Genomic DNA, 14,505 nt, shown 5'->3' with positions numbered 1-14,505 from the left:
CACACCTGACAAGCCTCCTACCTCTACTTCCCCACTGCTGGCTTCTGGTTTGTTTGTTTTTTAAGACAGGGCCTGAGTGTAAACCGGGCTGTCATTATTTAATGGTCAGGCTCAATGAGGGCTCTTAGCAGAGCATTCACCTCCAGGGCCTGCTAAGCGAGCCTCTACTTCCTTCTGGGACAATAGACGCAGGACCTTGGGTGTCCAACCCTGTAGTGGCTCAGAACACTGAAGGTGGCCTGCCTCAGTCACACAGAGACATTTCTGCTCATGCTGACATGAAATGGAGGGGCACAGATGCCTCTCAGTGAGAAGAGAGCAGAGGGGACAGCTGACAGAGCTGTGTCTGTCTCTGTCCTACCCAGGACTCCAGCATCCACCCAGCAAACCCGGGGTGCATACATGCAGGCTGTTCAGAAAGGGCTACTCTGGGCTTGGCCAGCTGTCCAGGACCTCTGACTGTTTTACATGCTATGACTAGTCCTTAAATAAAGGAATGAGGCCACCTGTCAGGTGCCATCTCCTTCCGGAGTCACCTGCTTTGCAAACTCCCCTAGGGATGGAGGCCACTCCATTCAGGGAGGTGAGGGTGGAAACAGCCTTGGCTGATGGCACCCTGTGGTGTGTCTCCCTGCCCATCACTAGAGTGCCAGTCTAGCTCATGTGGAACCCTGACTGGGTAGCACCATGCACTCACTCAAGACAGCTTCAGGTGGGCCACAGCCCAGTGTGCCAACTGACTTCCCTCATAGCCATTGTCACCAGAAGAAAAGTCTCTATTTGGTCAGAGTGACTCTTTAACACTTGAAGGTTTTCCTGAAGAAAGGGAGTGGGGGGAGCTCCAGGCTCACCCACCCACGACACTCTACTTGTGCTGAACTGCGAAGTTTCCCCTGAGTGTGAGAAGCTGGACCTCATAACCTGTGGTAGTGGGGACTGTGCGAGCTCTCAAATTAAACACCAAAGATTGTTAGGCTTGGTGGTGCTGGTCTTTAATCCTAGCTTTCAGGAAACAGAGGCAGGCAGATCTCTGGGAGTTCAAGGCCAGCCTGGTCTACACAGTGAGATTCTATCTCAAACAAAACAACTACGAGCAAACTCAAAAACAACCCAAAAGCCCTAAAACATGGGCCAGTGAAATGGCCCAGTGCATAAGGAACTACCAAACCTAACGACTTGAAGGTAAGAACTTTTTTTTAAAAGATTTATTTATGCTCTCCGTGCTTGGCTTAGGTTCCAGCGACAGGGCTAAATGCACCAAGAAGGTCGGGATCGTCGGGAAATTTGGGACCCGCTATGGTGCCTCCCTCCGGAAAATGGTGAAGAAAACTGAAATCAGCCAGCACGCCAAGTACACGTGCTCCTTCTGTGGCAAGACCAAGACAAGCCGTCGGCATCTGACACTGTGGTTCCTGCATGAAAACGGTGGCTGGCAGGGCCTGGACCTACAACACGACTTCTGCCGTCACAGTAAAGTCTGCCATCAGAGGACTGAAGGAACCCAAAGACCAGTAGAAGTGCTACTGTTTGAGACCCAAGCCTACTCAATAATGCACAGCCAACTAAATAAATGGGTTAATTTACTTAAAAAAATTAACCTATTTACTAACTATACAGTGATTTGCCTGCTTGCAGGCCAGAAGAGGGAACCAGATCTCATTACAGATAGTTGTGAGCCACCATGTGGTTGCTGGGAATTGAACTCAGGACCTTTGGAAGAGCAAGCAGTGCTTTTAACCTCTGAGCCATCTCTCCAGCCCTGGTTTTGGTTTTTCAAGACAAGTTTTCTCTGTGTATCCCCGAATGTCCTGGAATTCACTCCCGTGTATCTGCCTGGCTCCACCTCTTAAGTACAAGGATTAGAGGTGTGCACCACCATTGCCCAGCTAAGAACTAATCTTAAACAAACAAAACAGGATCTCACTTAGTTGTCCTAGAACTCAGAGATCCCCTGCCTCTGTGCACTGGGATTGAAGGTGTCATCACTATGCCTGACCAAGAACTGATTTTTTATTTCCGGTTTTTCGAGAAAGAGTTTTTCTGTCACCCTGGCCTGGAACTTGCTTTGTAGACCAGGCTGGCCTTGAACGCACAAAGATCCGCCCCCTGAGTGCTGGGATTAAAGGTGTCTGCCACTACCGCCAGGCAGACTGACTTTTCTAAATTGTTCTCTCTGTGCCCAAGTCCTACACTGAAGCCCATGTACAACAAATACAAGGAAAACCTCAAGACCAAAGCAGAGCAAAGACCACAGCTTACTCAGTGCCTGCCACTGAAGCCATACTGTTCTTTCCTTTCTTTTTAATGGGCCTTGACCCCACTCCCATTATCCCTGTGCTGGAGGTCGCCAATCCAAAAGCACCAGTAGGTCAACAATGGGCTGCCATTGGCAACCCAAGTCACCTTGTTTGACTGGAACAGCCTTGCTGAGGACCCCGGGAGCCAACAGGACAGGGTCCGCTCAAGATTCCAGCTGCTTTTGACTGTGTGAATAACACCTTCACCACCATTCTCCTGGGGTGCTCTAATGGGGTGTGTGGAGTCGGCCTGGCAGCTGGGAGTCTCAATGGGTCAGGTGGACCCTCCAGAGTGGGGCAGGTCCACACCTTTCTGCTTGAGGTGTTTCTCTGGGATTTGCCCTGTGCCTGGCCTCCTTTGTATAAGGACAAGTCACATAGGTGAGCCCATCCTTGTCATTTATTATTATTACCACTAGTACTACTGTTATTGAGATAGGCTCTATCTATCTATCTATCTATCTATCTATCTATCTATCTATCTATCTATCTATCCATCCATTTTTTCTATTTGTTTATTAATTGGCAGGGTTTCTATGTGTATCTCTGGCAGTCCTGGAATTGAACTCAGACCTGGCTGCCTGTCTCCCGAGTGCTGGGATTAAAAGGTGTACACCACAACCTCCTCAGACTCCATTGTGGGCTACAGTTTCATCTTAAAAATGAAGGCAAAACAAACCCAAAATTGTAAACACACCCTGATATAGGCAAGTTATAAATGTATAAGGACAACTAACACCAAATTTTAGCCTGGTTTGCTGGTGTAAACCACCTCAGTACTTGAGTGGACACCATCTTTTCCAGCTTCTAATTTGATCCCACCTCCTCACTGAGAACAGTCAGCTGAACTAGCCAAACCCACAGGTATCGCCCGTGACTGTCCTCAATCGGCCCCACTTGGCTTTGGTGATTATGTACCCACCAGGGCTGTGGGCAGACTTCACAGACCGAGGTAGGCAGCAATAGAGTCCCACTGAGGGGGGACACTAGGATATGGCAACTGTGACATCCTTGCTTCCCGGTTTTCAAAGCCACATTAGCGTGTACACAGCTGGCTAAAATCTGTCTCCCTGCCCCCATCCCGCTCAGCTGCAAATAGAAAAAAGATGAAGCGGACACAGGGGCTTCGAGACAAGTTTGCCATTTTTAATATCTTCGCCAATCATTCCCATCTCCCGTGGGGCTCTCTATACATGATCGAATGCTTCTCTCCGATCCAGTGTGCACAGCACATACTCTCTGGGTCGGCACCTGTATTAACTACAGACCGACTCTTTGTAATCAGGACAGATACAGAAACCTTAAACCCATCCCACAACAAAATTGCAAAGGTACAGCCTTGTCCTTGGACACAGACAGGAAAGGAAGCTGCTAAAGAAACAGACCAGGATGTTAGGGAGGACCACAGCCTGTCGGAGGCAATATGGCCGCCAAGAACCCCATCAGAGCAGGGCAAGTGCCTTCCACCTGTAGTCTCAACACTTGCTGACTCAAGCGGGAGCCATTCTGGGCTACAGAATAAGACTCCACCCGTCATCTCATCCCTGCCTCTCCAAAAAAGAGGGAGACATACTTTTGATTGAGTGGCCTGGCATGTGCCTGACTTCAGCCCCCAGCACCTAATAGTGTGTGTGGCCCTGCGCCTGTAATTTTAGCACTTTGGAAGTGGGGGCAGGAGGATCAGAAATTCAAGGTCATCCTCAGTAACGTAGCAAGTCAGGGCCAGCCTGGGCTAAGAGTCCCTGTCTTTTAAAAAAAAAAAAAACCGTTACCACCAACAACAAAACAAAAGACCTTCAACTACCTTTCCCCCAACACTCTTGGAGTCTAGGGCCTGTTTTCAAAAGCACATAATCTGTTTTGTCCTGTAAGCCAGCAAACATCAAGGGAAGTTTGGGACATTCTCCCACCTCAGCTTGGGGCGTGTCCCCTTCTTTCTTGGGCTGTGGTACAGAATAGTATTTAAGTATCCGATTAGCATTCAAACAAAGAGTTTTTGAAAGGAATGTGAAAGACAAAAAAAATGCCAATCAGATTTTCCCCCGTCTTGCTGTCTGTAGCCACCCATAAAGTTAATTTGGGACGTGGCTCAGAAGCCTCCCAGCAAAGTCTTAACGTCTTGGGGAGAAGCATTTGGGGCATTCGCTCTAGTGAGCTAAGGTCATTTTGTATAAACTCCAAAGAGTCATTCATTAAAATTAAATGTTTGCCCTCACCTCAGCCCTTTTTTTAAATGCCGCCGACCCTGCCTCTTCCATCTTGGTCTCAGCGACAGGGGTTACATTCGTAAAATATATAAAGAAAAATATAAGGGTTACTTGACTTGGTGACCATATAGTGCACTCCGACAGCTGGCCGCGCATATTTTCACCATGAATACCCCTTACTAAAAGTAAATCATTGGGTAAAGATAGCTGGAACGTGACAAGAGTCCAGCAGGGCGCACGATGCTACATGTGGAAGAGAAGCCGGCAGAGTCTCCAGCTTGATCACCAGGGACTCGGGAACTCTGAGGTAGATGGGAACGGAAGGCGAACGCGAACTCCTGCAGGCAGAACGCCTTAGGGCTGGGAAGGACAGTTCACTCTCAAATTGTGGAGTTCCAGTACAAAGCTCCCCAAATTCAGGGAAGCTTGTTTTTCTCCGTTTGCAAAACCACTTTCTATTATATCCTGACAGGCCATCCTCTATCACAAAAAGTAGAATTTCATCCCTAGAGTCTTGAGTTGTGGCACATGCACCTCCTAGTTCCTTTCCCGGCAATTGACAAAGTTCAATGGCTACAAGCCACGTGCCCTGTTTGGCCAGTCCAAAAAAGGCAAACAGGAGTTTATAAAGTTGTCTAAGGGTCTCTCCCATCCGGTAGGTCGAGGAAGATTGACTGCTAGAGAGTTCAAAGATCAGCCATGGAGATCTAAAAACAGAGGCGGGAGGACTTCCAGGACGCACTTCTGTCCCTGGAGTAAACCGATCCGTTCGGGTTCATACCAAAGGGAGCTGAGGGAGCGGCTGCTTCAGGATGCTCCCGGACTGGAAGGAGCGATCGCTGGGTCCTCCTCTGACTGGCTCAGAGGCCCTAGGCAGACCTTTCCAGACACTGAGAGGCCAGACACCCTTGGAATCTGATGTCACCGAGTTTTAAGAAACTCACACATGAAATAGCAGCACTCCCTGGGCTTTGATACTGAAGCAAGTCCGTCCCTACTGCACCAAAAAGTCTTAAGCTTCATTGGATTTGTTTGTTCTTTTGGTCATTTCCCCCCACCCAGAAAATGAAAAAAAAAAACAGAATTATAAATAATTGGGCATCAGTATATACATATTTAAATAATTAATTTAAATATCTTACACCTGTTTTTTCAAACAGTTCTCCATGGAGAGAAAGTGCTCCTCCTGAGGGGTGGGGTGTGCTTCCGAGGCTGAGGCAAGGCTCCGGAGGGTCACAGTCTAGGAAGGAAGTGGGTTACCTTCATGGTAGGTGACACTCGGTTCCCTTTCTTGGTCCGCCCGTTCTTACTGAGGGCCATGAACATGCCGGGGTGCGCGTAGGATTCGTAAGCGTTGTAATTGTTGGGCAGAAGAATCTCTTTGAATTTACACTCATCGGTAAAGAAAGGCTAAGAAAGAGAACACAGGGTGAGCCAGGGACCTGTTGCAGCAGGGCCCAAGAGGTCTTTCTAGGCAGGGTGTCAAGTTTGTCTGTCCCAGGCTTCAAGGAGTTGTTAAGCCCACGCTAGGCGGAGCACAGCTCACCTGCCCGGTCCCTATCAATCTAGTATCTCCTGCCGCGCGCGTGTTCTGCCTGTTAGGACTCATCTCCGTTGGACCCGCCTCTCTCCTAGGATGCGTTAAGTACCCACGTACGGCCGGCAGAAATAGGGTGGGGCAGTCCCTTTGGTCTGGAAATGCAAGCTGCTTCTGGCTATTTTGGCTGAAAACCTCGAGACCCGGTAACCAGACACAAGTGCGTGCGTGTGGGTGGGGTGTGGGTTTTACAATCCTGCTAGCCCTGTACAAAGTCTCCAGCAGGTGCCCAGCCAGACCCCCCGGGGTACTTACCACACCGAAGAGCTTGCCCCTGCTGCTCATGGCCACGAAGAACCGGCTGGCCACTCCGAAGATGCTCACCACGCCCCGCTGCACCGGGGAGAGCTCCAGAAGGCCTAGGGTGGGAGTGGGGGCGCAAGTCAGAAAAGCGTAGGTGACCCTGGGCCCACACAGACCGTCCACCTGTGAACCTCTGGAGACCTCGATGCTGGGGTGAGTGGAGGTGAAAAACTCGGGGTCCCTAGCGCAAGCATTAAGAGCTGGTAGCCCCCAAGGCTGGCCTCAGTCTGGGCACTTGTCCCGGGCTCCCGTGGGTGCGAACGGACGAAGGCGCTGGAATTCGCGGCCCTGGGAGCCCAGGCTTCCGAAGGCGGGAGGCGGGGCCCGGCCGGCTGGTGCGCTCCCGGTCCTCGGGTCCTAAGGGACGGAGCTTCAGCCGGCACAGTTCCCGGGTCTGCTGCTTGGGTCCTTACCCTCCCAGCACGCCCCGCACTTACTGTCGCCGGTGTCTGCGTGCACGCCGCCAATGCGGCCGTCGGGCAGCACCTGCAGGTGGAATCCGATGCCCACGTTGCAGTAGAGCCGCCGCAGTCTTTTGAGGCCCAGCAGGTAGTCCCCTGCGCCGCTGCGGACCGCCGCTTGCGGGGGTTGCGCGGCCACCGGCAGGCGCGCCAGCGAGCGGGCCACCAGGCCATCCCAGCCGCGCCCCAGTTCGACTGGCCGCGTGCCGTTGGGTGCCGCGGCCCCTCCACCCACCAGGGCCACCAGCAGGGCCAACAGGACCCTGGGCAGCAGTGTCCCCGTGGCCGGCCCGCGCTTAGCCATCCCGGCCCGCGGGCCGTGCGTGCGCTCGAGCGACGGGCCGTGAGTCCGGCGAATGCTGCGCGACGGTCGAGGCTACGGGAACAAACGGGCCTGCAACGGTGGCGGGACAGTCCCCCGCGCGCCCAGCCCCGCCGAGCAGCGGTATATATAGCCGGCGCCCCCTCCTACTCGCTGGCCCGCGGGGCGTCGGTCGACTGGGAGCCGGGGCGCAGGCCGCCTGCCAATCACCGCCGGGGGAGGAGGCGCGGACCGGGTGGTGCCTACTGTCACCTGGAGAGACCCCAGCCCCTAGCTTTTGGCTCCGCCCAGCACTCCGAACCTGTTAGTCCCGCCCCTCGGCTCTTTGCTTCACGGGGCATCTCTCGTCCTTCCTCCTTGCGCGAGGACCTTTGGGGACCCGCAAGAATCTGGATCCTTTCTGGTGCGCCGAGGATTGAACTGGACTGAGGGTGGGAAGTAGCCTAGCCACACTGTAGTTTAGCTATCGGGGTAAACTCCCAGGGCGGCACGATCGGTGGGGAACCAAGTCTAGGATGGTCCCAGAACCTTGGAAGTTTCCAGGTCTACCAAGTAGGGGGTCGAAGCCCGAGCAGCAACCACGGAGTGGGCGCTTCTAAGTGAAATCGAGTTAAGGACATCTGGGGATAGACCAGACTTGTGCTCCCCTCCCAGGCACCTCAAGGCAAGGACAGAATGACAACTGGCGGGACATTGGACTCTTGGAGTCATCAGTTCCCTCCCTCCATTTCCAAAACAAGGATTTTCGGGTGTGGAGGCCAGACTTTCCCAACCCGGTAGCACTCCAACCCTGAAGGGCTCTGGAAGGGTCCCTTCCCCCACCAGTACCCCCCCACCCCCGCTGTGGCCATTATGGCTTGATGGGGCTTACTGGGCAGAGCTCTGGTAATGCGCACCTAGGTGTGAATATCCCTGTTCTGTGTTCTGTGGTAGCTGAGGAGCCTGGAGCCAGCAGGTGACCAGGCTGCAAAGCCGGGGGCTCAGAGCCTGCTACACCCCTGACCTCACAAGCAGTGATTGCCACCAGAGCCTTCTCAGGGGGCAGTGGTTTCCTCCTACCCTCGGTCCCTGGGCTTGCACCAATCTTTCCTGGACCTTATTCAGAACGCCAAAGGGAATGGAGCCAGGTCCTGAGACTACCTAGTCCTTAGTGGGGGGTTACACCGTGTCTCCAAATACCTTGATGAGGCATCTTGATGCACTTGGCAGCCTGGGATCTCTGGGGCCTCCAGTGGCCTGTAGAGCTGCTGCTGGCCTTTCGGGCTCCGGCCCCACACACATCTCTTCCCACCTACGGGTCCCTAATTTCCTTGCCGGCCCTGGTCTGAGCACTCCTGGGTGCTCTCTGATCAGACCTAGGTCGTTGCCCTGTACTAAGGCTGCTGCTGGTGGTGAGCAGGTTCCCCACCCCCACCTCAATCTGGAGATGCATCCATGACTCTGTGACACTACAGGAGGAGTCCCTGGCTACCTCACTTTCTGGGTGCTCTTGATAGCAGAGACAAGTGGGGGCGGGGCTAGGATTGGACACTATCATCCAACTGCCCTGGGGTCTGGTGCTTACGTCTGGCTGTGGCTCCAAAACCTACAGTAACTGCTGCAGGCCCCTCACCCTCCGTGTTCATTAGTATCAGGGAGAATATGGAAGCATGGGTAAGGTAAGAGCCCCATGGACTGAGCCCAGCCTGTCATCGTACCCTGATGCTATACTTGTCCAGCTTCCCTCCTTTCCCTAGAAGGAAGATCCAGAGATCTTCTGGCCATGACTCCTGCTTACCTGCCCTAGGGTAGCATCCTCCAGGATGCCTGTGTGCCTCTACTCCTCCTGCTTACCTGCCCTAGGGTAGCATCCTCCAGGATGCCTGTGTGCCTCTACTCACTCCATTTGCTGCCAATTCGCAGCTCTTAGGAGTCTTACTGGGGTCAGGCTTGGCGGTCTACACCTTTAATCCTAGCACTCAGAAAGCAGAGGCAGGTGCATCTCTGAGTCTGAAGTCAGCCTGGTTATATTGTGAGTTCCAGTCTAGCCTGAGCTACAGAATTCTCAAAGGGAAAAAAAACAATCACTACAAAAGTCTTTATTTATTATGTGTCCCTGTCCTTTGATATTGTCACCATCATGGTGTGACCAGTCTGGGCCTGTCTCCAGAACTTGAGACACAGTAGGTGTTCAACGGTGCTTGTGGATCAGTAACTACTGGACTGGAGCAACTCTTCTAGTAAATGCTGGGCTCAGTGCTAAAGCTTCTAAGTGCCTGGGACAGACAGAATGGAGTCAGGTGACTTTAGCTTAGATGAGTTCAGGCCCTGAGCTTTTCTGCCCTGCCACAACTCTGAATGTCTAGTCTATCACAAATTTGGGACATAGGAAGATCTTGAAGCCACCAACTCTGGGTTCAAGTCCTGCCTCTAGCCTGTTGGTCACAAATGACCTTTCACTTACAGATTGCTCCCCGTGTCCCAGTCTACAAAATGAGCTGAAGCTGTGGGCTGTGGATGTGACTCATTTGGTAGCATGTCTATCTGCCATGCGTGAAGCCCCAGATTCCAGCACTGACCGACCCAGGCAAGGCGTGATGGTGTTCACCTACAATCCCACCTCTAGGGAGATTGAAGCAGGAAACCAGAAGTTCAAGGTCATCCTCAGCTACAAAGAGGGTTGAGGACCAACGCCTGCACGCTACAGGGTCCCAGCAGAGGCAGAAGGGGGTCCTTTGAGAAGAGGCTGAGCAAACTCTGGGGTGGGGTGACTCCCATAGGACTGGGCTGACAGCACGTGCTGGTCTCAGAGAAAGAGCCAAGGCCCCGTTGAAAGTCTACACACAAATCACACTGCAGTACGCTGTGAGTGGAGGCTAATGGGTGAGCGGGTGGGACAAGGCCCAGACCGACGACCCTCAGAGTGTGACCTTGCATGACCTGTGTTTTCAAAAGTCCCTGCGTCATTCCCTTGAATAGTCACTTCTCCCTGGGAGCAGCACTTCACCTAGCAGCCAGTTTAGCTGTTAAGAGTTCAGCAGCTTCATCGTCATAAGAATAAGAATGCTGAAAATTGGGTTCTAGGCCCGAGTGGGGGGAGGAGGCTCTCCTCAAGGGCCCAGGGTAAGCTTTACAAATCACAGCAAGGCTTTCCCGATTTAAATCCATCTTCTGGCCTCAGCAATCCCTTTATGCAGACAGGTGGGGGGTGGGGGAGACCTGGCAGGTGGGTCTGCCCAGCCTCCAAGAAGGTGACACTTACAGGCCTCCAGAGTAAGGAGGAGGTCGGCTAATATTTTCCTTAAAAACAAAACAAAACAAACCAAAAAAAAAACCATAAAATTGGCTGAGCTTGGTGGCACACGCCTTTAATTCCAGAACTCAGCGGGCAGAAGCAGGAGGATCTCTGTGAGGCCAGTCTTAGAGTTTCAGGCTAGCCAAGGCTACACAGGGAGACTCTGTCTTTAAAAAAGAGGATTGTCCTCCAGATAAAGACCCTGGGCCTGACTGCCTAACTTCAAATCCAGGAATCCGCATGGTAGAAGGAGAGAAGCAACTCTCACTGCTGGGCTGCCTCCCCACCATCCAGCTCCCCAGACTGAAACTGTCCCCTTAAATGCTGACTCATCCTCCCCCCTCCCCCCTTGAGCCCACATCCTGTGGAGCACAGACTCTAGGGACTAGCCATCAGCCTAGCTGCGTGGGGCCCTTTGTGCCGGGCCTGGCTCACCGCTTGGAATTTATTCAACATATTCAGCAGGTACAGCTGCAGTCTTGCCTGGATTCCCTTCCTTTTGAAGACTAAATAATATTCCATCGCTAAGGGACCGTGTTTTGCCCCCCCTCCTTGTCTGTCTGTGGACCTTTGGGCTTCTATCCTGGGGCTGCTATGATATACTGTACCACTACCTCCCCCCCAAAGGGCACACGCTTATCTGACCCCAGCCCTTCCCCGGATTGCTGGGCTACATGGTAATTCTACACTGACGTTTTAGGGGTGCTGCTGTCCTTTTCGCAGTCCTCTGACCCCAGCCCTTCCCCGGATTGCTGGGCTACATGGTAATTCTACACTGACGTTTTAGGGGTGCTGCTGTCCTTTTCGGGCACTATCCTTAGCAATACAGGGGATTGAGCCCACGATGTCATACTGTGAGGCCAATACCCTGCTTCTGAGTAACAGCCTCAGTCCATTTCAGATTTTTAAAAAAGATTTTTTTTAAATTTTTATTTTATATATATGAGTATTTTGCTTATATGTATGTCTTATGTATGTGTGCTACATGTATGCACAATCCGTGAAGGCCAGAAGAGGAAATCAGATCCCCTGGAACGGGAGCTACAGAGAGTTGTGAGCTGCCACATGGGTGCTAGGAACTGAACCCCAGTCCTCTGCAAGAGCACTAAGTTCTCTTAACCACTGAGCCGCCTCCCCAGTCCCTGTTTCAGTTTTTTGTTTTTTGTTTTTTTAAATTATTCCAGGCCTGGTGGCACACATCTTTAATTCCAGCACTTAAGAGACAGAGACAGGTGGAACCCTGAGTTTGAGACTTCCCTGGTCTACGCAGGGAGTTCCAGGGCAGCAGGGGGTACACAGTGAGACCCAGTCTTAAATTTACCTAGTGATTTACTTATTTATTAGTGTGTGTGTGTGTTTCTTTCTTTATGTAGTCCTTCCTGTCCTGGAAATTTAAGGTGTGCTTCATTGCCACCTGCTGCTTATGGAGGTCTTGTGTTCAGAAATTGCCTTATGTTTCTCTGCTCTTTTTTGCCCCGGAGCTAGTCCCACCAGGTCTGGAGATAGACTACAGCAGCTCCTAGAGTTGCAGCTCGGTAAAGCAGAGTCTCTCAGGGGCAAGTGTGGGGATCCTCCCCACGTGAGAAGTGGGTGGTACCCAAAAGAAGGCCTCAGTTTCTTCATCTGTCCGATAGTGATGTTGAATCTGCCACTCTGGAGACTTCTCCGAGGTCTACATGGGTCCATCTGTGCTCGGTTCTAGAAAGGACGGGATACCAGAGATGTAGACACACTACTACCTTGCCTGTGTGTGGTGTCTGGGCCACGTGACCCCAGTCTTCTCACCTGCCCTGGCCTGCTGCCTTGCTGGCTAGCCACGGTTACCTGGCTGTCTGACCCTCTGGGTTCTGATCTGCCTTCTGTGTTGCACCTTCCCCACTGACTGAGGACCAGGTGACAGGCGCTTTGAAGCCCTCTTCTCTGGGTAAGTTCACTGAGTTAGGTGTGAGTGGCTTAGCCAGGCTGACCACTGCCTTTGCGTGACCAAACCCTGTCAGACGTCATCTTATTGTCTCCGCGGCGATTGTTCACTGCAGTGTACAGCACTGGGCAGCTGGCTCAAGGTTACAGAGACAGTTAGTGACAGCATAAGATTTAATTCTGCCCTGGGGTGCCTAAGGCAGGCTCCAGGCCATTCTGTCCTTGTCTAGTTTCTCCTCCTGCGCTAATGATCTGAATCATGTTTGCTACTTGAATATTAGGAACTCAAACTGTGCAGGCCTGAGTAGGGGTCAGGTTTCGTGAGGTGAACGATCACCAGGAGCCACCTGCTCACTGGGAGCCCACAGATGTGACACCCAGTCTCCCTATCCCTTAGCAAATCAAAGACACGAAAGTCAGAGACTCTGCATGACTTGAGAGAGGGACACCCTTCCCCACCATCCCCCGCCCCCATCCTTAGAAAATAGTAGTAAGCAAGGCCAGGAGAAAGCCAAGATCTTCTGCCCACCATCCACTCCCTTAGGTGGGACAAGTCTTTGACAGTCCTGGGGAAGGGACACCTCAGAAAGACCCAGGACTGAGAAAGAGTGGCCTTCAGAAAGTAGATGCTCCAGGTGTGTGTGTGGGGGGGGGGTGTGCCAGGGCAGAAGTGGGGATCGTGGGGGAGGTCTGGGAGGAGTGGAGGGGGGTCTTTCCAAAGGAGATTTGTCTCTTGGATTTCTGGTCTCCATTTACCCCATGAATGTGTCTGGAAGTTTTCCAGGCCTCAGGTCCCCAACTGAGTCTCAGTGAGCAGAGGGACTGCACTAGGAAGGCTGAGGGCAGCTGAGTAGGGGGTGGCTCCCCTCTCTTAACAATCAAGGCTTGGTTTCTCCTGGAGACCCAAAGAGTCCGCTCCTGGTGTGGGCACAGGATGGGGGAAGGAGTCTAGGCTTGTGCGTGTTGTGGGGGGGGAGGCTAAGAGTGAGAACCCACCCACTCTTCTGCTCACAGCCTTGGGAGACCTCAGAGGAATTACCACAGAGATGGTAAAAGGTCATTTTAAAGGGCAGACTTGGCCTCTGTGTGTCCCGCCCCCAGCCATGGATAGGATAGACTGAACTCAAGGAAGGTTCTAGACAGGACTCTTGCTGGGAGTGACACCCTGCCCCAAAAGGCTCTTTTGCCTTTCTCTTCCCCAAAGGGAGAAGGAAAAAAGGCAGGGAAAAAATATTTCCATTTCCCTGCCTGGCATGACTCCATTCCCCAGCCTAAAGGAACATTCACAGGTTCCAGGGCAAGAAACGATGATCTTCTAAATCTGACAGAGACTCTGAGCAGACAAACTGGGCCCCAGTGCCTGTTCCTTCCCTGATGGGCTGTGTGGCTTTAGGGGAGTCACTTACCATCTCTGAGCCCCATAAGTTTACTGTGAAGTTGGAATGCTAATGATGTTTCCTGGTAGAGTTTTAGGAAATCTGTCATGAGACAGATTGGTCCCCATCAAATGGAGACCTTACATGTGTGACTCAGTGGGCTTTTCTCCCTCCTGTCCTTCCTTTCTTTCTTTGAGTCAGAATCTTATGTTGTAGTTCAAACTGGCCTAGAACTTGCAGTAATTCTCCTGCTTCAGCCTCCTACCATACCAAGTATCCCTTGTACCTTTTAAAGCTGAAATTCAAATTTTATTGTCAATTATTATACACCCCATAACCTTTAGCACACCTCAAACACTGAAACTGTGAAAGACAATTCTTCCATAACTTTCATGACTCATCCAACTGGAGAGATGGAATTCAATGCAGTGATTTTTGGAACATTGAGAGGCTGAGCAGACAGCACTAGCATTGTATCTGTGTAGCTGTTACTTGTATGTGCATCATGTGTGTGCAGTGCTCTTTTAGGCCACAAGAGGGACCCACTGGGACTAGAGTTACAGACAGCTGAGAGCCACTATGTGGGTGCTTGGAATTGAATCCAGGTCCTTTGTAAGAGCAGAAAGTGCTTTTAACCATTGAGCTACCCTCTCTAGAACGTTGTTCTTTTGTTTGTTTGAGACAGAGTCTCACCGAGTAGCTCTGGTTGTCCTGGATCTCACTCTGTAGACCAGACTGCCTTGAACTC

The 14,505-nt window shown here is 51.9% G+C and overlaps 1 protein-coding gene and 1 pseudogene across 1 annotated transcript; one reads left to right on the top strand and one right to left on the bottom strand.

The window, feature by feature from the left end:
• Positions 1–1,211: 1,211 nt before the first annotated feature.
• LOC106143865 lies at positions 1,212–1,515 on the top strand (annotated as a pseudogene).
• A 4,222-nt stretch (positions 1,516–5,737) lies between these two features.
• Positions 5,738–7,169, bottom strand: Fgf4 (fibroblast growth factor 4). The gene is made up of 3 exons (XM_005351608.1): positions 6,842–7,169; positions 6,357–6,460; positions 5,738–5,914 (listed from the first exon to the last, which is right to left on the bottom strand). The coding sequence occupies exons 1-3, from the start codon at positions 7,167–7,169 to the stop codon at positions 5,738–5,740; spliced, it is 609 nt and encodes a 202-aa protein (XP_005351665.1).
• Positions 7,170–14,505: the final 7,336 nt, after the last annotated feature.

This window comes from Microtus ochrogaster, chromosome 8, assembly GCF_000317375.1.
Source record: "Microtus ochrogaster isolate Prairie Vole_2 chromosome 8, MicOch1.0, whole genome shotgun sequence".
Lineage (NCBI taxonomy): Eukaryota > Metazoa > Chordata > Mammalia > Rodentia > Cricetidae > Microtus > Microtus ochrogaster.
Note: the sequence above shows the minus strand (reverse complement) of the source record. Positions and strands in the feature narration are given on the sequence as shown.

Excerpts from the sequence above, each read along its gene's own strand:
- Fgf4 (XM_005351608.1), bottom strand. The coding sequence starts at position 7,169 with ATGGCTAAGCGCGGGCCGGCCACGGGGACACTGCTGCCCAGGGTCCTG. Across the intron at positions 6,461-6,841 it reads GCACGCAGACACCGGCGACA|GCCTTCTGGAGCTCTCCCCG; the intron begins GTAAGTGCGGGG and ends CTCCCACCCTAG. Across the intron at positions 5,915-6,356 it reads GGGGCAAGCTCTTCGGTGTG|CCTTTCTTTACCGATGAGTG; the intron begins GTAAGTACCCCG and ends TCTCTTTCTTAG.